This window comes from Eubalaena glacialis, chromosome 17, assembly GCF_028564815.1.
Source record: "Eubalaena glacialis isolate mEubGla1 chromosome 17, mEubGla1.1.hap2.+ XY, whole genome shotgun sequence".
Classification (NCBI taxonomy): Eukaryota; Metazoa; Chordata; class Mammalia; order Artiodactyla; family Balaenidae; genus Eubalaena; species Eubalaena glacialis.
Genome location: NC_083732.1, coordinates 82,767,762 through 82,791,824, shown reverse-complemented (window position 1 = coordinate 82,791,824; position 24,063 = coordinate 82,767,762). Strand labels below are relative to the sequence as shown.

Sequence of the window (24,063 nt, the reverse complement as noted above, 5' to 3'; positions counted from 1 at the left end):
GGAGGGGGAGATGGACCACACGCCTGTGGAGGAAGCGACGTGATGTGACTTCTGAAATCAGGGCCGAGCCTGTGGCCCCCTCGCTTGGGGACTCTCTCTCTTGGACCGCTTGCTCTGCGGGAGGCTGGCCTCCGTGTCGTGAGGACCCTTGGGCGGCCTGTGGAGGGGCCCGTGGGACAAGGGCCAGAGCCTCCCGCCAGCAGCCCCATGAGTGAGTCGGTGAGTGGATTCTCCAGCCTCGAGGGACCGCAGCCCCTGCTGACGGTTCGCACCCTCGTGACAGACTCTGAGCCAGAACAGTCCCTGATCCCTGATTCTCAACCCTCAGGGAATGTGTGACATTGTAAATGTTTGTTCTTTTAAGCTGCTAAGTCCTGGGGTGGTCGGTTATGCGGCAGTTGATAACAAGTGCACCCAGGTATGGGCTGCAGGGAGTGCGCTGTGCCTCCAGAGGATGCCCTGTGCTGGGTCACCTCCATGAGCCAAAATGAGGGACAATTTGGAGGAAGAGCGTTTGGGGTGAGGGCAGAGCAAGGACAGCGAGCCACCTGGGACAGGCTGCCCGGGAAGGTGCTGTCTAAAGGCAGGTAGGTGGGCGCGGATGTGGGCACCGGGAGAGAGGCCAGAGCCAGGCGGCCCGGGGAGGGACTCTGGATATCACCATGGAGCCGGAACACGGACGAGAAGCTCTTAGCTTCTGCACAGAAGCATCCATTTGTTGGAGCTTCCCATCATGCAATGCAAAAGCACCAGGCCTGGGCCACTTTGCAGAAGATTTAAGTCGCACCGAAGGCAGGGCCGTCAGACTAGCTGAAAGCAGAGCTCCTTCGGCGTCGTGGTCGTGATTTTCACAACTCCACCAAGGCATCCCTTTAAAAAGCTAGCTCTAAGGGTTGAAGACAGTTAAATACACATTGAAAAAGCCATCAGCTGTTATTTTTAAAACCATGGGAAGTCGCTCAGATCCTTTAAAAATCAAACACTAGAATGGCTATCTCAGCCTGCCATGCTTGAAAGCTGCTGCTGACAGACGCGTCAAGGAGGAACGCCCGCTGAGACGGACCAAAACCAGCTTAGCTGGAGAAAAGTAAAGTGGAATTTCAAATCGAAAGACTTTTGTCTAGTTGTTCAGGGCTAACCGCACCCTCTCACACCTCCTCCCCAGCCCGTTAGGGGTCTGGCCCGGGGCTGAGCTGGGGACACTGTCACCTGGGATGAAGTGGGGCCTGCAGGGCCGTGAAGCCAGCGCAGGACCCACGAGGAGGCCAGTGACTCTAACGCAGTGTGACAACCAGGCAGGGGTCTCTGGGGAAGAGTTTCTGGCACTAAGTCTTAAAGGAGGCACACGAGTTGGCAGAATCTCAGCGCTTCCACATCCCTGTGATGCAAACAGGTCCCAGATCTCCCTCCCCGGGGGCCACGCGGTGAGGCCTCGGGGCTCTGAGCTGTGTGTATGTTATCATTTCCTTTCCGAGCCATGTCCTGAAACGGCAGCGAGCACGGAGCAAGCAGAGAGGTGGCCAGGCCGACAGGACGCGTGTGCTGAGGTGAAACGCACTGAACGGGTACCGACGGTCCGGGTGAAGGGCCTCGAGCAGCCCCCCGTGAGGGGGACGCACGGGGACACACGGTGCACAGTGTCAGGGCGGCCGAGTGGGGAGCCAGGCCCTGCCCCCGCCTGGCGTACAGAATTAGAGCCACCTGAGGATGGTCGTCGCAGGGGGAATTTCAGGCTGGAGGGGTCGGTAGGGGCCAAACCGCGGAGCGCCTGGGCGATAATCGGAGAAGCCGCAGGTGCCCCAAGGGTGCTGGCTGCGCCTCTGAAGGGCGACGTCACACAGCCCCGGCAGCAGGCGCCCCGGTGCCCGTGCATGCCCCCAGCCGCCAAGCTGTCCCCACCTCCCCGCCTGGCCCCATCCCCGCCATGTGCGCTGCTGTCAGCCAGGCCCGCTCCTGTGCTCCTGTCGGGGTGTCTCCCCAGCACCCTCACTATCTCCCACGCTCTCAAATCTCTCATCTCGAGGCCACAGCCCTCTCCGGCGATACTTAAAAGCAAACTCCTTGGAAGAGTTGACTACACAGGCGGACCTCGCTTTCCTACACTTCCCAGGTACTGCACTTCTTACAGATTGAAGGTTTGTGGTAGCCCTGCGTTGTCAGGTGATGGTTAGCATTTTTCAGCAATAAAGTCTTTTTAAATTAAAGTATGTATCTTGTTTTTTTAGATATGATGCTGTTGCCCACTTAACATGTTTCCACTGCACCGTAGTCTAACTTTTATACACACTGGGAAACCAAAACCTTTGTGACTCACTTTACTACTGCAGTGTTGCCTTCACTGCGTGGTCTGGAAGCGAACCCCCAGTACCTCTGAGGTCTGCCTGCTCCACTCTCTCCTGAATCTACCCAGGCCTCACTCTGAAGCAAAGCATGGCCTCTACGCGGCTACTGTGTCCAGTCTGCCTCATGTCACCTGCCCCCTGCAGCAGAGGGTCCCAGCCCTCCTCCGGGAAACCCGCTACACATGCCGTCGAGGGCAGGACTCTCGGTTCAGAACTTCTTACCTCCCGGCAGCTCCTTCCTGGGCTCTGGTTCTTCGCCATCTCACTGACTTGTATGTGTTGTATGTTCCCTGGGCCTGTTCTCTGATGTCCACACTCAGGCTATACCTTTACAAGACATCTATATTCTAACGGCTCTCAAATTCCCATCTCCAGCTGAGATCTCCCCTCAAACTTCAGATCTGTATCTTAAACAGTCCCTTCTACAATCTTCCCATCTCAGAAAGAAGTTTCTATTTTCCCAATGGCTCTAGATCAAAATCTTTGCATCATCCGACCCCTTCTTTTCTGTACCTCACATCCAACCTGTAGACTAAGTGTTATCGGCTCTACTTTCTAAGTGCGTCTCAAGTCTGGCCAGTCCGCAGGACTTGCAGGGCTGCCACCCCGGGCCATGCCAGCATTCCCTCTGACCTTCACCACAGGGGTTTCTAACAGGTCCCCCTACCTTGCCCCACTACCGCCTCTTCTCCACGTGGTTGCCAAAGTGATTTTGTTGAGATATACATCGGATGGATAGAGTTCCTCTTCGGCTCAGTGTGCCCGATAGCTCCCGCTGAAGTAAAGCTCAGAGACGGCCCTCCACACCCGGGCCCCGCCCCCACCCTGACTTCCTTCCTGCATCCTTGGGGCTCCTCCAGCCCTCGTGTTCCCACCTCAGGATCCTGGCACCTGTTAGCGCCTTGACGTAGCTCATTTCTTTACTTTTCTAGGTCCCGGCTGAAACATCACCTTATTATTCCCCTATGGCCCAAAGTCAAGTCTAACCCCTCTTCCCGTGACTGTGCTCTGTCGCCCCCGGCTCTGTCACTGCCTGGCGTCCTCCGGTTTGCGGGTGATGGTCTGGCTCCCCCCCCCCCGGGATGTAAGCTCCCCGAGGCAGGGGCCCCTCTGCTCTGTCCTGCACTCTCACACGCAGGGCGGTGCCCAGCATGTAGGAGGCTCTCAGTAAATGTGTGCTCAGTGAATTTAAGTGATACAGGCAGCACAGTATGAGGCCAAGACTAAGGCAGCAAGAGTGAGGCTGGGAGAAGGGGGACAGACAGGAGGTGAGATGGACAGTTCGAATCCCTGGGATTTCACTTGCAGCTTTATGACTGTGTCCCCGACTCAGGAGGGGAAAAGGCTGCAGGCAGAAAGGGAGCTCAAATTCTTCCCCACTCATGACAGTCTGGCTCCCGTCCTAAAGTTCCTGCTTGTTTAGGATTAATTCCACACAGGGGCGCTGCTGACCGTGCTCTGGTGGGCACCCACACCCACTCACTGCAGCACTGCCGCGGCCCTCTGGGACGCGGGCCTTTATTCCTTGCACTTCTGAGATGGAGAAACACGTATCTGACAAACGCAAAAGTGCCAACTGCAGGAGTAGAAGATCACGTCTTTAGGGTGCATCACGAGAGGATAAGGAAAAGCAAACCTATCAGAAGTTGTTCTGTGCTTTTAACACAATGCTCCCAACACGGTACCCTGTAAAAAGTGAACGCCTTGAGGGAATGTGTCTTTGAGGTAAGAAAGTGACAATTTAACAATGCACAAGACTGTTTCCGAAATTCCAAGACTAGGAAGCGTGTTGTGTGAGCTTCTAGCGGAAGGCATAAAACGCATCCTCCCGGGGCGTACTGAATTAAAATCACAAAGCACCAGTAAGTGATGAAAAGAGAAGGAACTGAATCATACTGTCCATGGGGATGATGACCTTTATGTTCCACAACAAATTACAGAGGCATGAAAATCGGGTTTCTATTCTGACAGTGCCACCGCTTCCCGCAGAAGCCTTTATAATTAACCTTCTATGTGGCGGCGTACTTTTGGCATAACATGTTCATCTTTATTGGTCCATAACTGAGTTGGATAAATCATTTTCAAAGCTGGAATTTGCGCTGAGGCTTGACTTCTTGTGAGCTGTGAGTTGCAGCCATATATGGTTCTCAAGTGTGCAGAATTTAGAGCTGGGCTGAAATAACAAGCCTTTGTTTTTCTAGGTTTATATTAAAGTAGAAGAGATTGAAATGGGCAGCCTTTGTTAAGCAATACACAAATCATTTGTTTTCTGTTATGAGGAGACAAAGAAATTGATTTTCTTTCCCTTTTTCAAACAGACTTTCCAAATTAAAAAGCATACCATTTTATAAAACATTTCATGAAAGACAAAGTTGTACAAAAAAAAAAAAAAGAGAGATGATTTTCAAGTTCTCAAGTGAATTCATTTACTGACTAGGCACGTTGGTGAGTTGATTATTCTTAAGCAGTCCATAATTGGAAGGAAAGTTCCTGAAAGAGAGGAAAATGATATGTATTTGTATACTTCAAGTAACAAATTATTTACACTCTGGTGGGAATGGCAGGATTTAGGCAGAGGAAGCAGGCAAACTGAAATTTGACAGAAATGAGAATACTTATGGAAAACAATGCAAAACAGAATTGTAGAGATTCAGGACATAAAATATTTGTGTTCAGGAAGGCAGATGAATGATTAAACAGCACGGCGATGATGACACTCCTCCCCGCCACGACGTGTATGGGAAGGAGGCTTTCAGAACGGCCATGCCTCTTTTCACGTGGAACTTCCCGTACTAAAACGTGCAGTGACTTCCTATGGATGCACACTGGCACTGCCCTTGCCTTCCTGCCACCTGAGAAGAGACTCAGCTTTCAGGTATATTTAAACAAAATTTTATTTACTAACTAACACCAAACAATATATTTTGACGTGCTAATTACAACAAAACTGTTGTTTCAAAACCCAAGCGGCAACCAGAAGGAAACAAAACACAAAACAGAATCTAATCACAAGAGAAGACGCGCCTTCGCCACGCTTGCTCCTCACTGCTCTGGTCACAGATGTGCAGGGGGAGGGGGGAGGGGAGGGGGACGGCGGGGGGGGACCGTCCTCGAGGCTCCCTGTGACGTGACCCAGCCCTGCCCACCCCTCCCGCCTCCCCCCCGCCCCCCGCCCACCGGCACCTGCCCCTTAGTTCCCAGCAACTGCTTACTCGTCCCCAGACACACGAGGCCCCTCCCTTCCTCCCCCGACCTGCACCAGCCTGGCAACTCTGACATCTCCTCCTCCCGTGTCTGCTTCAAGATTTCGACTTAACTGTAAACCCCGCTTCAGGTTTCTCCTCCTCTGTGAAGCCTTTCCCTCCTCGCCCTTCCTCGGCCAGAGCTCGTGACCTGTGCCTCTGCACCCACTGCCTTCACCTCGCCTGTCATGACCACTCGCGGGGCCAGGGACAGTGCGCCTCGGCCCCCGCACGCGGCACCGGTGTGCCAGGACGAACCAGACACAGACAGTTATTTTAAAGGCTAATACTTAAAAAAAGGAAACAGCTAATACAGTGCATCTATTCATTAGGGTACTGTTTAATTCATCAGTGCCTATTTCTTGAACGGCTTGATGACTGCGTGCTCTTAAATTACACATGACAGACTTGCTCCTGACCCTCGAGGACTCCCCGGGGCTGCAGGACAACCCACACGTCCATCAGCAGATCAGAATTAGGGGTTCGCCACTTGGGTGCTACTGGCCAGTACTCTCAGAGTGAAGAGAGACAAGGGTTCTTTGGGCAGAAGGAGAGAGAGAAGATCTTGAGGAACCGGCAGGCTCTGGATACCCAGAGAAGAGGAGAAGGTGGGCAAAGATACGGCAGACGGAAGGGCCAGCTGGGGGCCGGCTTCCTGAGAGAGACCGTGGGCCCCTTAAGAGCGGAGGCCTCCCCTTCCCCGGGTGCGTCCACAGTGCTGAGCACAGGGCCTGCCGCTGCGGGTCGGCCTTAGAATCCATCGGCTCATGAAAGGAGGTTCCGGAAGTGAGAGGAGACCAGCGGGAGCCCGAGGAAGGGTGGTCTTTCACCATCCCTGTAGGACACAGCCGAGCGCCCAGAGCTGTCCTCACTCACTCACTCACACAGGGATCCAGCCCACCACGTGCCCACCTCCGTGGGAAGGAAACACCACTGTGAACCCACTCTGCGCGGGTGAGTTTTCCGTGTGGCCGCAGGTGCTAACAGTTGTACACGGTGATGGAGAGTATAGCACTGAGGGTTCAAGCTTCCGTCAGAAAAGCATATTAAGATACACCATTACCTCTACGGGGAGCAATATAGTAAGAACTCTAAGAAAATGTAATGACTCAGTAAATCTACCTTAGAAACTTATTCTACAGATGTATGCGAACGTGCACAAGAACAGAGATGAAGGGCTGTGCTTTCTAGCGCTGTCTTTAATGAATGCAAAACACTGGAAGCAAAACTACATGTCAACAGTTGTTTAAATTATGGTGCGTTCATATAAATATTATTCAGCCAATAAAAAGAAAAACATACCTTTATAATTTAAAATGATAGAAAACGAACTCAAAGATATACTCTAAAGTGAAACAAGGCAGGTAGGTATAAAACAGTGTACTGTTCTGTATGTTAAAAACAGTAATCATTAGTCTGTGCAGAAGCAAAGCACATGTTTTTCTATCTCTGGAAAAACAAAACAAAACAAAACAAAAAACACCAAGACCAACAGCTGCCTCTGGATGTTTGAGGGCAGGGGTGGGAATTAAGACCAACTTTTCATTGTTCCCTTTTTCCGAAGTTTTGGATTTTGTACCGAGCACATGTTATCACCTACTAAACGAAGGGCATGTTTTTGTTTTCCAACTTCTCCTTTTCCACTGAAAAAGCCAATGGTTACAGAAGTCAATTATCTCATTTCCACTGATAAACCAAACTAACAGTGAGAAGGGCTCAGTGTCAGTATTTTAAGAATTACAGCATCGTTTGCTCATTAATCCATTCAGTCATTCGCCCCTCAGTGAGCACTGTCAGTCCCCGCTTTGCGCCAGGCACCTCGCTGGGATCTGGACGGAAAGTCAAATGAGACGTGGTTCCGTCTTTAAAGAACCTGAAGTGACGCCACTAGAGAGAAAGACAAACACGTCAACAGGTGAGCAGAGATCCGGCTTCAGGAGGGCACCTCCGGCCCCGCGCCCGTCACGGCGGCGTCTGCTCATCTGTCCCACCTCCTTGTTCTGAGAGCCTGTTGGGCGCTAGGAAGTGTGGCGGGGAGCAGACGTGGGGAGGTAAGGAAAGGCCTGGATCTTGCCATGGTGCTCGGGTGAGCTCTTACATACGTGCATATGCGAACGGCAACGTTTAACAACCTGGTAAATTCTCTTCCAGTGGAAGAATGACTCTAACTTGACCCGATGAGGCCGGTGAAGTCCTAATCCACCGTCCCGTACCAGGAGACACCAGGTCACCTTGTTCATTTCACTCATCACATACATGACGGCTGTGCTAAGCCATGGTACCTGCACTGAAGATGTTCACATTCGGGGTGGGGGGGAGGGATGGAGAGCAGAGTTAACAGTCAATCATAGGACCCCATTTTGCAGATGAGGGCCCTCCAGTAGGGATTCTGCACCCAGGGAGATGTGGAGACACTGGGCCAAGGAAGACTTCCTGAGCGAGGTGATGCTTCAAGTCTCACTCCAAAGTTGGACAGACCAGTACTGACCAGCTATATCGAGAGCTGGGGAGAAGAGTAAGGAAATGTGATTTCAGGCAGAGAATGGCACAGATATCAAAGCACTGCGAAGGGTATTCGAGAGCAAGGCTGGAGCAGAGCAAGGCTGAGAGCGGTACGGCGGGTTGGGGGAGCAGCTGGAGGGGCGGGCCGGGCCAGGATGGTGCGCTGGGAGCCACGGAGGGACTCACGCTAAGACAAGAAAAACAGGTACAGCAGTCGGTGCTGATCCCTGAAAGATAACCAGATTCCTGGAATAAGAATCCCATTCAGAATCAACTTCAATTGGAAAGGATTTTCCATTAGATAAGGGGAGGATGGAATTCAGATTTTAAAATGTTCCACAACCTTCCTCAAAGATGGAAACAGAATCAAGCATAAAGTAGATTTTGTTATTTTAAACATAATGATGGATTTTTTCTTTTCTATTCCTACAATATAAATCAATATAAATAGTACATCACTATAAATAGTAGATATGATTTGCACATAAAATAACTAACTTTATTATGTATACTTATCACATATAACCTGTAAAGTGGCTTAACTTGGTTAATTAGATTTTTGACTACATTTTAATTTTTTTCTTCAAATCATCTGTTTTAAATTCTGGGACCTGTCTCTCTGTACACAGTGACTAGAGTCACTGTCTAATTTTGAGTTAGACTATTACTATTTACATGAGTGGTTTTTTTCCTTCCTTTTCTTGGGTCTCTGTGAACTATTCCTAACCATTCCTAACACTGCCTATTACGAATCATACTGATCACACCGACAATGTCATTCTTTCATACTCACTGTCTTGCTCAACGCTTTCGGCTGCCAAATCCTGTGCTAAGAGATGGAACAAAAGGATGGAAAGGTTAGGCCCCCGTTTTTTAAGGTTCTCACCATCTGGCTATCAGATCAATAACCAGTGCAAACAGGGGTTTGTACAAAGTTCCTGCTGGAACACAGGCTGAAAAAGGCACCATCTCTGCCTAGGGGGATGCAGCAGGGCCAGCTCAAGGGTGAAGAGGATATTTATTACATTTCAACGTGGGCTCACCGTATTTAAGCTTCTTAGCAGGACTTGCAAGATCCTTCATTATGTGCCCCTTGCCCACACAGACAGCATCATCTACAGCTTTCTCTAATTACCTAAATAATTGAAATTTCCTAGATAACTATGTTTTCTTATAATCCAAATGTCTGCATAAAGCAACAAGCAAGAGCACGTACCTACGTTTGTGCCAGGCATGCTTCTAATCCTCACAGCTATACTGAGGTAGATTTCACTATTGTGTCCATTGTATGGATGGGGAAACTGCAGTTCAGACTGAAGTTCAGTAAGGTTAAGTAACAAAGCTGGTAAATGACAGAGCTGGGTACGACTGCTTCCAAGAAGACCTTCCCTACGTGGTTGCCTTCTACTGGTCCTACAGCCCTGCTGGTACCCGTCCCACCTCCGCCACCCCGCCTGGCGTCCATGCCTCTCCCACGCTACATCTGTCGCCGCCCAGTCGCTGGCGCCTGCCTGGCCCACTTCCCCAGCAGACTGTTGTCACCACTGCATCTCCACTGCCTGCAGCATAGCAGATGCTCAGCCAACGTGTCTGCATGAACGCTGATACTTATGCAACTTGCAATATCTTGAACAAAGCAAGATTCAGAACCTAACTACAGCCAAAGAATCTCTCCAGGGAGGAATCTGGGGCAGGCTGGGACAGAAACAGAGGGGCTGGTTATCAATCACAACGTCTGCCAACACTCAGTGTTGTGAGGCTTACTTCTAGGAATACAAGGCGACATAAAAATTAGCCCCTGCCCTCAAGGAGCCTTTAATCTCATGGGAGAGCGAGTGCTAGCCCAGAGAGCGGACAGTGCAACAGCACGGTTAGGACAAAGACTCTGGATCAGAGTGGATGGTCCAAAACTGGCTCTACCAGTCATAGGGCCTGGGATCCGACACAGCGATCTCACCTCTTGAAGCCTAAGCATCTTCCTCTGTAAAATGGAGATGACACTCACCTCCTCATCATTGTGAGGATTCAATGAAATCATTTATAGAAAGTGATTAAGCACAGGCTTGGTCATAATGGCAACTTATAACCAATCTAAGTCATATGGTATCAATACTACCATGAAGAAGTATAAACTAAGCACGCTATTTCAGAGAGCACGGAGGGATCGTGGTTTCACTGCTGAAGACACGGAAGGGAGGGCGCGGGGCCGAGTCCTGAAGGATGAGCATGGTTTCTAGGGGCAAAGGCCCAGGGGCAGCAAGTGCTGGTGTGTCATCTACCAACTCCATCCATGCTGAACTACTTGAGCGTAAGGTCCACGTCCTATAGATCTTTGTGTTCCTGGTGCCTCCTCTGTGTCTGGGGAAGAACTCGCGCTCAGTAAACGCTGTCAAATGAGAAGATAAACGAATCCCAAGGGGGTAGACAAAGGCCAGGGGAAAGCTCTGGGAAGGATGCAGTGTGCGCTCAGGGACAGGAGAAGGCTGCTCGTCTGCGAGTCCTCCTATTGAAACAGGGAGAAATGAGGCTCAGTAGAGTTTTGCCGAGTAAGGGAAGCCCTAGAAAGCCAAGCAGAAGAACTCCTGTCCAAGAGCATTCCTGGTGGTTCCTGACCTTTCTGGCTCACAACCCCTTTTTGCAGTCCAATGGAGCTGTGGATTCTTTAATAAAATGAAAATAAACATAAAATTGAACAAGTCCTATGAATTAGCTCTGAAGACTATCTGGGGATTAACCCTCCAGAGACCTGTCCATAATTTCTGATTAAAGAAACCTACACTTACTATTCAATATGCCAATTCCTAAAAAAAAAAAAAAAAATTACTTATTAAAGAAAATAGTGAAAAAATTTCAATATAACATCGCAAATTGAAAAAATATGTTTTATATCACATTCCCTTTCTGTACAAGAAGAGAAGCACCAAAAAAAAAACAAAAACAAACAAACAAAAAAGAAACAAAAAAAAAAAACAGAACACTTATTTTGATTTATGAGAGTGAAGAGAACTATTTTCTTCCTAAGAGTAATTTATTTATTTTAGGTTAATTTTGGTGATTAAGGAAAAACAAAAAGCTCACATATTTCCCCTTCATACGAAACATGCATGTTCAACTTCAACAATTAAACTCTGCATTATTGTTATCACCTTCCAGGTTACAAAACACTCTCACAACACTGCCTCACTTAATGCTCAGAACAACTGCGAGAGATGAGTGAGGTCCTCAAAGGGGGTCTTGGCCAGCGTCACCCAGTGAGGGGCAGGGCTCCGATACACACACTCTTAAGTAAGATTCTCTGGAACGTCGGGGCCTAAGCAGTGTTTCTGATGGTGTAGGAAAAAACAAGAATATCTAAAAAGTGAGACCTAATTAAGGACAGCTTTCCTTCACAGATCCCTATTTTTAAAATTTTATGAAACAATTTTATAAAATACACCTTATCATATTTATCTTATTAAAAGCAATAATTTGTTTTGCAAAACTCAAAGTAGAAAAGGACACACAAAAATCATACTTTCACAAGCTTAAGATGATTACTGTCAAAAATTTCCAGCATATCCATGTAATATTTTGCCTATGAATATATATAGAGAGAATATATACAGTCTATTTTTAAAAAATAAAATTGGGACGATAGTATCGCTAGCAGTAAACTGCTTTTTCACTTGATACTTTTGAAAAATTTATCATGCTACCGACTAGCCTGTTACGTACGTTTTTACGGAGGAAAGTAATGGAGTTACTTACACAGTGTGATGATGGCCGAGCCTCCCACCTCTGCAGCTTATGCAGAGCTCCCTGGGTCTGACTTGCTTACATTCAGGAAGTTAGTAAGCCACAGTCACTAGTGCTGGTGGTGGGAACAGTGTGGGCAATGTTCCACGCAACTTCAGAGAAGCACATCAAATGACTGGAACAAAGGCACTCACCTGTGTCTGCTGGACGGACACAACCTTCCTTTCACTTTCCAAGATGGCCAACATTTCCTAACAAAAGAAAAGACCTTTTTACTCAAAGAGAAGGAAACCCCTCAGAAAATAAAAATTAAACATTTTACATAATCTACAATTTAAAAAAACTTAGCCAAATGATTAAAGAAAAACTTTATTAAATATTTGTCAGTTTTAAGAAGTGCCCTCAATTACTAACCAAAGAATGTATTACAAACAACTAGTTATGAGGTTTTACATTTGTTTAATAGGGAATAATTGGCCCCAATTAAACTGACTAAACTAAGGCTTTTTAGATTACTAAAACAAATTAAACTTTTTAAAATGAGAATTTAGGTGATCTTAAAACCTTTCTAAAATGGATAATGAAACTTGCTAAGTTGTAACCTCCCTGGTTTTATTAGTTATATTAAGATAAATTAAGTGAGATTAAAATCTTATTTGATTTATTTACCTTTGAAAATGAAGACCGTTTAAGGGTTACACATCCTCAGCCTTGGCGAGTGCGACCTCAATTAGTCAAGTCAGAATGTCTTTAAAAGCTTTGTGCTTATTGCTTCCAGCATGGAGCGAGGTGTTCATTAAGGTACCAAAATTCTCATAAAAAATCCAAAGTTGCACTAGTGAAAAAACGCTCAACAAGATGAAAACTGATCACATCTTTTTCAGAAAATCAGTAGTTATTTTAAAACCAGTTTTTAAACAAGATTTGGTTTTGCGTAGTTTTTAACGTGCCACTCAAGCAGCTTGATACCATTTGGACTCTTTAAACAGCATTTAAATCTACGGTGAGTATATAATGGTACATTTAATTTTATACCATGTTTTAAATAAGTTGTACAATGTTTAGTGTGACCCTTTTTTGACAGGCGTTGTTAAATGAATCCTTTCCCTGTTTACGACTATTTATGAAGGCCTTTTTAAATAAGAGAGACATGAAATTGTTAGCTCACACACACAAAATTTCTTTCAAAAGTTTATTTAGTATCAAGCAAGAGGAGACTTTGCTTAACACTACAGAACATTTCAAGACTTGAGTTACAAAAGAATACCACATTATTTGCACTTGTAATTGGCTTCCCTTTTTACGCATGTTGGCAAGAGAAAAAAAAAACAACTAGCATATGGCTGAAAGATAAAATAACTAAATTTCTATGGAAACCTTTAAAATGAAAGGTGAGGCTTATGTTAAAAGGATGGATTAACATATTTAGTAAACCTATCTTTTTTGTTTAACACTAGTTAATCAAAGTTATTTTTTTTCCTTTTGATGACCTATTTTTTCATATACAGACTGGAAATAACAAAATTTTACATGTCTTTTTTTTTTTTTTCTGCCCAGGTTGATGTTTCAACAAAGTAATTTTAAATTCCATCCATTCAGATGTTAAGCATTCTGATCTATTTAAAAAGGGATTGTTCATAGAAAACAATTACTTTGAACAGTATACAGGACTGGCGGAGCCTGGCTATGTCACAACATCAGACAGTACAGTCAGTATCTGCCGTATGGCTGGTCTCTGTAGACGCCCTTTGCTGTCCTCGCCGAGGGTGCCTTGTGTCTTGAGTTAGTCCACTCCTCTTGCCCTAAAGTCAGTCAGATGAATCACAGTTAGACCACTGCCAGGGATCCCACTGGCTTCATTTTTCAGAATCTAACTTAGCCCTGAACCAGTGGTAGATGCCATACTGAAGGTATGTATCCCCAGAGGTCCCAAAAAAACCCAAGGGAATTTGCTTTAAAAAAAAAATTACGAACACAATGGAAAATGGTCCTCTCACTAGCAAAACCTACCAGCCTGGGAAGACAAATAATTTTTGTATCTTAAATGGCAACCAACTTTGCAGGAACTTCCTTTCGGCCACTCACTTAACAAATGCTCACAAACTCAAGCAGCAAATTGAACTGCCTCTTGCTAAACGTGAAGACATCTATGGATGGGAAAGAGAATGGGAAAAGGGTCACTTGGATTTCTTCTTCAAAAACAAAGAAAACACAGATAAAAATTTGTGAAGGCAAAAGGAGAGAAAACTGGAGCGCAAAATGGAAACGGGCAGCTTGGGAGGGGGAAACGCGGCCTCATTCTTCACAGGTCCTTCAAAGAAAGAGTAAATGAAAGTTGTATTGGGTGGAGAGTTATGCCTCAAAAATACTTCCTGGATATGAAATAATCTCAATGACATAATGTCAAATTGCTTTCATCCTAATACTAAATCCATACCGAATGATGTTATTTGCAACAGAGGGACATTCAATCACCCCCATCTCTGGGCCGTCAGTGAGTGATCTACGGGTCTTTGACAACAACCAGTTAACATCCGGTGCTGCAACACACCACAGCGGATTTAAAAGCCATGCCTCCACGAGACCAATTTAAAAAAGCTGTGAAGGAAAAAACGCTGAAAATGACCTCTTCTTTGATACAAACATGCAATCAACGTCATTCCCTCAAGCTAACTTGCATCAATTTAAGTAGACAGCATTCAGCAAGCCAAGGTATTTCTCTTAAGCCTGTGTTACGAATAACAACAACAAAAAAACCAAGGTGCGGTCATCAAGGCTTGGGGCAGGTGATACAACAAAATGCACTTCAAAAGGAACACTGGAAAATGGTTTTTCAGTTATGTTCAGAGAAATGTCATAACATCCATTTAATGAGAATCCTGATTCACTTGCACTGGGCACGAGGCATTCATCAGAGCTTTGCAACCGACTGAAGCTTCTCATTCTCTGATCTCTGCCCCGTGGCAAAGGAGCTTCTTAGTATCATTAAGTTGCTGCCGCCAATTCTTTTAATTAAACCTGTCGTCCTTCTGCATATTGAGACTCTGGACATGGGTTCCCCAGCATCTCAGCCAGCTCCCACTGAAATAAGTGGGGTTTCGATGTCTCCCTGTAAGCCTGAGAGAGCCGTGCATCTCCTTCCTGGCTCAGTGCTTCCGTAACCTTTACGGACTGAGTCCCACCGTAATGTTTTTAGAGGATCTGAGATTGCAAATAAATTAAAATATAAAGATGGGGGTGGTGGAATCACTGCTGGGCTGTAGTCTCAACTGCTTCATTTTCTTTACTGTCAAGAAGCAAAGACACTTCAAAGAGACCCATTCTACCAAGGGTCTGCAGTTTGGCAAACGATTCAATAGTGAGAAAATCAGCACATGGCAATCATCCCAAACAGAAAATCTAAGTTTAGAATCTGAATTCCTGTAATCTTCTGCAAGTCTTTAGTCCTCTTTAAATATTAAATTTAAACCTTAAGGAGCTTCTGAAAATAGCTAGATAAGCACAGATGAACCGAGAGGGAGCTGCTGTCTCAATTTCGGTCTGTATGAATTTCCCCTGAGTTAAGATCTTTAAGCTGTTTCTATGACCTTTCTATTTATGGTTCCACTCTGGCCATTTACTCACCGTAGGAATCGTAAGTCTCTTCACTGAGTCCGTGTCCATAATCATAGTAATCAGCACCACTGTATCGAACAAAACAAAACAAGCAGAGAAAGACGAAAACATAGTTAGGACAAACTGACTTGCCTGTGAGATTAAATCATACTGGAGGAAGAATTCTAAAACTTAAAGATAACTAATAAAGGGCAGGGATAAACACTGAAAGGAATTCCCACAGAGAAGACAGAGGCCTTAGAATTATCACAGGCCCCTCTGTGGCCCCCGACTTCCATTTACAGCAAATGTGTCTGCCACCATAACCGCAGCCATTGGCCGATCCACAGGGAGTGTGCGATGGCGCCCGAGGGATGCAGAGCCCCTGTCCTGGAAGGACGCATGGCCTGAGGAGACGCGTGTGCGGCGGACAATCACAGCCTGTGCACCCGGAACCTGGGCTGGGCTCGTGTGAGGGACAGGGGACAGGAGGAAGGACAGCCACGGCTTCTTTCCAACCGATGCAAAGTTCACGGAAGGCACAAACCTACGGACCAGACAACTCGATGCTGTGTGACCCGTGGGCAGTTCACTTCACAATCAAGTAACAACATTACGGGCTGAAACGCTTTACTTCCCCAGCACCATCCTGTGCCCATCGGGAGTGGCTGCCCAGCAGGACTGTGTGTGACCGGGGTGGGAAAGGCCCCTGCGGTCCAGTCACCAGCCCTGGCCAAGTCTGTGAGGACAGAGGCCAGGAATCTTTCCAAAGCACAGGCACAGCTGTATTCCAAGGCACAGCATCCCTGAGACCCCGGGAGGGAGGGGTCTGTCACCACGGCCATTCTGTAGATGACGCAAAACAGGCTACACACACACGAAGTATGTGAATCAGGCATAACCTTTTACAGGAACGAATTTGTGGAAAATCTGGATGACTCGACCACGGCGGGTATAATCCAGTTTCTAATGCTATTCTGAGTATCTGAGGAGGGCTTTCACGCACTCTCTCCTGCTTTCCCCTTTCCCACTCTTCTTAATTTTGTAGGGAAACAATCATCCTGAATTTCTTATCTTGGATTGTCCTGGAAATAAACACTCTCATTATTCTAACTTGATGCAATCAAGTAAGAAATTCTAATCAAAATGGAAAATGATCCAGCTCAGCTGTTTAACACCCTAGGAAGCCACGGAGTGAATAATAAAATCCATGCTGTGGGTGTTGCCTTGCGCCAGCTCCGAGACCCCACAAGCAGTCGTCACCTCAGCTCCTGAGGTAAGAAAGCAGGGCTTCCGTGCCCATCTTACAGACAAGGATACTGCAGATCACAACAGCTGGGATGCCAGCCTAAAATCTCACAGGGAACATACAGGGGATACAACCGGCGAAACCCACACCTGGTCCTCTCCTCCCACCTTTGGTTTCTCGGGTAAATATCACCAGAGGCTAATCATCAACTCCACTGACTACAGCCCAGGAGGCCAGTCTTATGAGAGAAAGGGTCCGAGACGGGGAGCTACGTGCCCTTTTGCCTCAAGCCTGTGGGGATGGCTCCTCCTTCTGCCAGAAATGTTCCTCTTCCCTCTCCTTCCAAGCGCCTCCCACCCACTCGTTATCCCAACTGCAGCATCCTCAGAAAGCACTGCCCACCTCCCAGGGTTGGGCGTGTCGCCATCACGGCCCTTCCGCCGTGTCTCACCCTTCTCCTGGCCCCCACGGGCCCTCGCTCTCCAGGAACTGAGTGCCTGGGTACAGAGAAAGGGGCACCTCCGCCCTCTGCTGTGTCACGACAAGACGGCGATGCCTGAGCATGTTCTGAGAGCCCGAGCGAAGCTGAAGACGGGTGAGCGGTGGGCGTGGCGTGCCGGGCACAGAGGCGGAAGCAGGCTGCAAGCTGAGGGTCTGTAAGGAGTCGTGTTAAGCAGGGTGAATAAGCACTGATACAAGGCCTGCGCTGGGATGTTCCTCAGTATAGAACGCTTCCTCCATGTGCAAACACAGGCCAGATCCTTGTTATCCTGGTTTCATCACGCCCTCGCAAGCTAATCAGTACACTGCACCACGCCGGTGCCGGTGTGAGCTTTCTGGCCTGGAGTGTGCTGGGGGCTCCACTGGCTGCTTTAACTGGAGCCCAGGAACAGAGCAGCCCCTCCCACGGCTGACCTATTAGACCAGGCGGCGATCTGCAATTTTCCCGAGGACAGCTGAGAGCTGGCCCTCACTGCTAGAGAACCCCGGGAAAAGGAAGGGAGCCTGAGAGGAGTGGACTGTCCTGAGCCGGACCCCTGCCGTCCTGACAGCTTCTCCACAGGCACGACCTCACGGGTCTACGTGGCGTCTCTGTGCTTCTACAGACGAGGCTCAGTGAGGGTGCCCCCCTCCCAGAGTCACACGGCTCATCGGGGCAGCAGCCGTGCTCAAGGCTCAGGACGCGCCTCTGCCCTGTGCTGAGCACCCACCCACGCTCGAGGCGGACGGCCCTCCCCGTGCCCAGCCCCCTTAATCTGGTGGTTCCTGCTTGACTCCCACCTGCTCTGCCACTCTTCCAGAATGTCCCATTCGCTCCCCTGGGGGCTTACGTGATCCCTCTTCACGCTCGGAGACAGAAGTCAGGGTCCACGCAAAACCCAATGCCATACGATCATGGCAAATTTTAACTGCCTAGTTCTCTCTCTGGTTTCAAATTCCTCCTCTCCCTTTCTATAGTCCTAATTTTCCATCCAGGTATTATACTCATTTATGGCGAGAAGAAAAGAGGGACTAGCTGAAAAAGGAACAGAGAGACTTTCATATTCAAGAAGGAAAAAAATCCAGCAAAAACAAGCAACAGCAAAAAAATGTGGCATCCCTACCTCTTAAGATTTAATAGCTTTAAATATGAGAACCGCTAATAAAGTAGAAAGTTTTTCTCATCTTGCGGATAGAAATTTAGAAGCAAAACTTTTGATAAAATGTCATTGCCAAATACGGGTCAAGACATCTGAGTCTAAAACCTGGGCCTCCCAGGGCTGGGCAGACTTGGGGCAGCTGCCCGCCCTCCTGCTGAGTCCGAATGCCCCTCCCCCTGCCGAATCCCACTGCGCTGGACTGCCCAGACTCTGGGCAGCCCTAACGTTCTCCATGGCTCATGTACAGCATCTGGACACAAGCAGTCAACATAAATTCTCATTTTGTTGAAAATAAATTGGCTATGGCTTCTGAAAAACTCAGCACTAAATTAAGTGAACCTCAGTCTTCTTTCCAAAGGTCAGAAGTTACATCATCATGGCTCCTTAGACAAATAAAGCTGCGATGCTCTTTAAAATTTTATCTTCGTTGCACAGAAACAATGAGAGTGACCTCCTCATAAAACTGAAAAGAATTCTCTTTACTGAGACAGGTCCCCACTGTTTAACTTGGAACTGTCAGTGACAGGTACTGAGACCTATAAACAGGAATCAAACAGTTGCTTTCTGACCAAACTAAGTCCTCTTTATTAAATGAAGTGAGCAGTAATGAACATCAGTGTCGACTGGAAATCCATCTGTGAAGGGCTCTAACATGGCTCAGCATAAAAAAATCAGGGGTGAAGAATGTTTCCCAATGAACAGGAGAATAAAAGGTAGCATAATTTGGTCCTGCAATGGTTTGGTGATAAGACAATCTTAGTTTTGACAAGTGAAAACTTTAAACTGACATTTGCTATCATTTCACCCAGTTTCTGATTATTTATTTCAAGACTGTCATCAAACCAAGAAGCTGGGAGCAGCTGAGCCCCATTCTCGTACCTGTCAGTTCCATCTGAATTGCTTTTGCAGCATTTCATTTCATGCACCTCAAATGTCTATTAACCAAAGACGTGTCCTATTTCCCAAGGATAAACTAAAAACCCAACATATGGCAAAGGGGAAAAATTCTAAAAATTTCTTCATTTATGTGTACAACACTTACAATATTAATAATATGCAAGAAAACACGTTAGGCTGACCATGCCTCAACTCCATCACAAGGGGTCAAGGGAAGCCCCCTCCCTCAATAGATCAAGAATGGGCTCCCCTCACTGGCACCAGGGCCACGTCTCCCCAGGCCTCCTGTCTGTCCTCTGCGTTCTACCCCATATCAGGGGTTGAAGGAAGTCCAAACGTTCAGCATGATTCCTGGCTTTCCTGGAGGTCCTCGATCCCATCAACCAGAGTCAAGAAATAGGTCCGGCACTGGACGGAAAAAGGGGGGGGGGTCAAGGAGCAAACGGCAGCACTGGGACCAAGTCCACATCTCCCCAGGCCATCGACAGGCGTTCAAGGAGGACAAAAACTCCAAGTTCCCAGATCACCCTGTCTCCATGAACGGGATTAAGAAGGAACTCCTGACACGAATCTGTCCCACATCCCTTCAACCTCTTCAAGCCTCTCCACGAATTTCTAGTTTAAAGTCACTGGAACTAATCTCATTAGGCCCTTTGCTTGTATTTGTGCAGCTCAGGGAACTCTAGACCACTAGTTACTCTTTATCTCCAGTACTCGTAAAGTTCTGCCCACCCCCATCTGTCCTCATCTCCATCCCGACCGTGCCCTCTGGAATTCCTTCACGGCTCATCGTGGGCAAAACACCTTATATATTCTCAGCCTCCTCTTTGGACATCCTCTTACCTTCTTCCTCAATGGAAACCTGCTTCTCCTCTAATGACAGCTCTTATCTGGCAGCCCTGCCCTCTTCTTTATGTCCCACAGCCCACGTACCACTGGGAGCACAGGAAGGGTGAGTATTCTCTTCGCTACCACCGCCCCCCCACAGACACACCACTGCCACTTCTAGACCAGGATGCTCCACGCCTCTGTACAAACACCCAGCCCTGAACCTCCCGATGGTATCGCTGTCCTAAGTCCTGGTGCTTTCCATACGCAGGCAGACAATCCTTCAAACAAGCTGGTCTCTCGAGTCCCTGGACCTCTCTTGTCCACTGATCCTGTCTCTAGTCTCCTTTAGCCACCAACTCCCAGGTCACATCCTAGATCTTGTCATATTGATAACTTCAATCTTCCCCCACCTCGCTCCAATTTCGTATGTTCCACTCTGACTACAATTTCCTCTCTCTAGTCTCACTCCCTCCCTCAAAAGGATTACGCTGACCATCCTTTTCAATACACTGCAATCATCCCCACTACTGTTCTTAAAATTTGCATCCCTTGCCAAGGTAACCAATGAACTCCAAGTTGCTAAACTCAGTGGTCAATTCTCAGGCCTGTCATGTGACTGGTCAGTAGATGTGATATAGCTGATCACACATAGCAGACGCCACCTGAGGGACTGCATCCTGGGCTGGGGACTACCAAGTGCCAGGGTCCTACGGAGGCACATTCTTGGTCCATCCGGGACCAGGAAGGCAGCGCAGCTGGAGCAGAGGGGATGAGGGGGAGGCAGGGGTGAGTCATGCAGGGTCACGCAGGCCACTGAAAGGCTTTGGTTTCTTGTAAGGCTTTTGGTTTCTTTATCCTGAGTGAGATGGGAAGTTACTGGACGTTTCCATGGCTCCAGGGAGAAACGATGTTGCCATTTCCTGAGATGGGGAAGACTGAGGCAGAAAGCGCTCCGGGCGGGAAGCCATCAGGAGTTTGGCCTGGGAGAGGCCAGGTTTGACGGGCCTCCCAGACCTCCCAGAGGAGTCCACTGGGAGGCAGCTGGGAAGAGAAATTGAGAGATCAGGGGAGAGGTCTGAACTGGAAACATGAATCTGCAGTCATCACCATATAAAAGGTACTCCAAACCATGAGGCAGGATGCGATCCCTTAGGGAATACGTGCAAAGGGACAGAGAGCTCGGATCCCGGATTAAAGGTTCACTTAGTTTTGAATCTGTTCTTCCATTTGGAAGTAGTGTGATCTTGGACAGGCAGCTGTCTTTTTGAGTTGCAGCTTCTACAAGTGTCTGAAACGTAAAAGGTGCTCAATAAAAATCGTGACAGGAATGAGTGAATGAAGTGTGTGCTGCCCAGGAGGTGAGGACCGCAGCGGCGCCTCCGTGACGGGGCGACAGTGAGTGAGCAATGACTCAGTGGGCTCACTCACACAGCGCCTCTCACTGGCCGGCCACTTCCTCCGCACAGAATAAATGGCGGCGATTATTCTTAACCCTGGTGTTGTAATTAAGTTTGCAAAGCCTCATTTCAGATGTAACAATTACTTTGTCAAATAAAGAGATTTTAAATGTTAATGTAGGTCTGCCAGAGAATCAGAGACACGCGGTTTGCCATTTACGGTGGATCTTCCACCTCTACTGTGAAAAACTTCTCAATCTGACCTCACTATAAAGTGCAGGAACTTACTGGTACTTGCCTGATCAAAGGGGAGAAATCGGCCTTGAGAAGTCATGTGATCCATCCTCCGGGCTTCAGGCCAAACTGTCTCAACCATCTGAGAGAATGATTCCCTCGCGCTTTCAAAGACTTCAGAAATAGAGTCTGAATAACCTGTCACAGTAACACACGTGGACAGGCCTACCAGAAAGTTCCATGTTTAACCTTAATCTCTCATGAGACACTCAGAATCCTTTTTCTCTTCTTCTGTTCTCCTCAGAGCTCGAAAGTACCACCTCCTGTGAGAGACCACTCAGGAAGACTGATCACACAGAGCAGTTCGAAGCACGTGCCGCGGCAGCGACTGGCAAACCTAACTTAAAGGACCTACGTCAACTACTAGGATCGGGTGGTGGGCAGAGACATGCAAACAAGAGCTAACATAACACTAATAATAGATACTATCAAATAGTATCTATTAGATGTTATCAAATGCCTAGTAGGAGCCTTGTATTGGGCTAGGTACTCCACACAAATTCTCTCATGTTTAAAACAAACTCGCAATCTGGTATCATCTCTATTTTATAAATTTAGGTTAAAAACAACATTTTACCACCATTTAAGAGAGAAACTCTCACTTCTTACACTCTTTTGAGAAGGATGCTCTTGGTAGGAATTTATGAAGTTCAGATATCACCTTGTTTCAACATCTGTTCAACAGATATTTCTGGAACACCTACCATGTGCTGGGCACTGGGGCTGCAGCAGTGAACAGGATCCGGTCTTTGTGATAAAACACGTTTGGTCTAGTGTGCAAGTCAGACAACCGTAAATAGGCCAGTGGAGTACTGTGATCCCGAGAAGCCCAGAGTTCTGAAGGAACTCGGGGGTGGGGTGCCTGAACCAGTTTTGGGGTCTAAATTGCCACCTAAGAGAAGAGCCAGACAATAAGGAAGAGAAAAGCATCCCAAGCAGAACAACACCACTCGGTTTGCCTCGGTGACGGGAAAGCAGTGACTGGCCACAGTGCCGGGGAGTCAGGATGCAAGGCCAGTTTCTCCCACTCCCAGGTGACTTTCACCACTGTCTAACTTAACTACCAATCACTACACTCGCCGAACAGTAAGAAATATGTTCGGGTGCTTTTTCGAAAAGCCATGCAATTCAGGGAGACAAAAAGAGATGATGAAGTGAGATATCCCACAGTCAAAAGAAAAAGCCAGAGAACTGTCTGGGTGCTGGACTCGCTCTCTTGGTTACGTGGGTGTACACTCTGGAAACATTCACTCAGCTATGTACATGCTTCAGATAAGTGTGAATTTATGCTCTTTGCTGTATGTACATTATATTTCAGAAAATGGAAAACAAATCTAAAAGAAGAACGCTAACACACATGTTAAAAGGGAAGGATCAATGTGCAGTTGTTGCCTATTTAGTGTGCACTTTCCCTTTCTTTCTTACCAAAAGACTCCTTGTAAGACTGAGGGTGAAGTGCTAGTGATAACATATCAATCCAAAAAACTCCGTTTCTCATCCATTTCTGCAGATGAGGCCACCAACGAGATAGGAGTGAGCTTCAGGAAGTGAAGCTTCCAGGAAACTTCCTAACAGAAGGCTGACCCGCCCAGGAGGTATGGCTTTCCTCTTCCTCTTTCTTCCTGCCTGAACCCCAGCTTGGTGGCTGGAGCCATGACAGCCACCCTGAGACCGAGGTGAGCCTAAGGACACAAGGCAAGGCTGAGGATAGTGAAAACAAAGGGAGAGGCCTGGGTCCTTAGTAACTATAAAGAGTTCTCCCATTAGTCTGTACCTGCTAACATTCTTGCACGAGAGACTAAACCTCTAATTCGTTTGAATTTATGGTTAATTCAGAGTTTATCCCAGTCCTAAAAGGTGGTACAAGAATTCTGAAATAAGGGATGTTGAGTATCTGCATTTTTTTGCTGCAGCGATATCCAGTTACGCTTATTTTAACAGCACTCTGTAAGCTACTCTTCTCTAGCTGTAGCACTCTGTTGTGCTATTTCTTTCTATCAAAAGTTGCTTAAAAGATTGCAGATGGTTCTATACAATTTTAAAAAACTATGAATTTTGATTATATTCCAAGAAAAATGAAAGAGTAAAAGGAAAAGAGTTTTGTCTACAAGAGTCTCTTCAGTTCACTCTGTGCCTTTTTCTTCTTCCCGCACACCTGAGGCAGGCATGCAAAGAGGCTTCAGTGATACTCAGGGTGTGTGTTTCACAGCAACACGTACCGAGGCTGTGATGTGATGTGTATGCAATGCTAAATTTACTCTATATACTCATTTTCACTTTTCAGCAGGTTTCTCGTCTTATTATAATCATTTTGGAAGACAATATAGAATTAATAGTTAA

General features: G+C 47.1%; 1 protein-coding gene across 4 annotated transcripts in view; it reads right to left on the bottom strand.

The window, feature by feature from the left end:
* Positions 1-4,735: 4,735 nt before the first annotated feature.
* KHDRBS3 (KH RNA binding domain containing, signal transduction associated 3) overlaps positions 4,736-24,063 on the bottom strand; it is a 165,469-nt gene continuing 146,141 nt past the window's right edge. The window contains exons 7-9 of one of the 4 annotated variants that reach the window (XM_061171428.1): positions 15,446-15,504; positions 12,016-12,072; positions 4,736-4,832 (exon numbers count right to left, since the gene is read on the bottom strand). In XM_061171428.1, the coding sequence (XP_061027411.1) occupies positions 4,803-4,832; positions 12,016-12,072; positions 15,446-15,504 (146 nt within the window). In that variant the 3' untranslated portion in view covers positions 4,736-4,802. Of the gene's footprint in view, positions 4,833-12,015; positions 12,073-13,053; positions 13,624-15,445; positions 15,505-24,063 lie in introns of those variants that run through there. The other 3 variants (XM_061171426.1, XM_061171427.1, XM_061171425.1) reach the window with 3 other exon arrangements.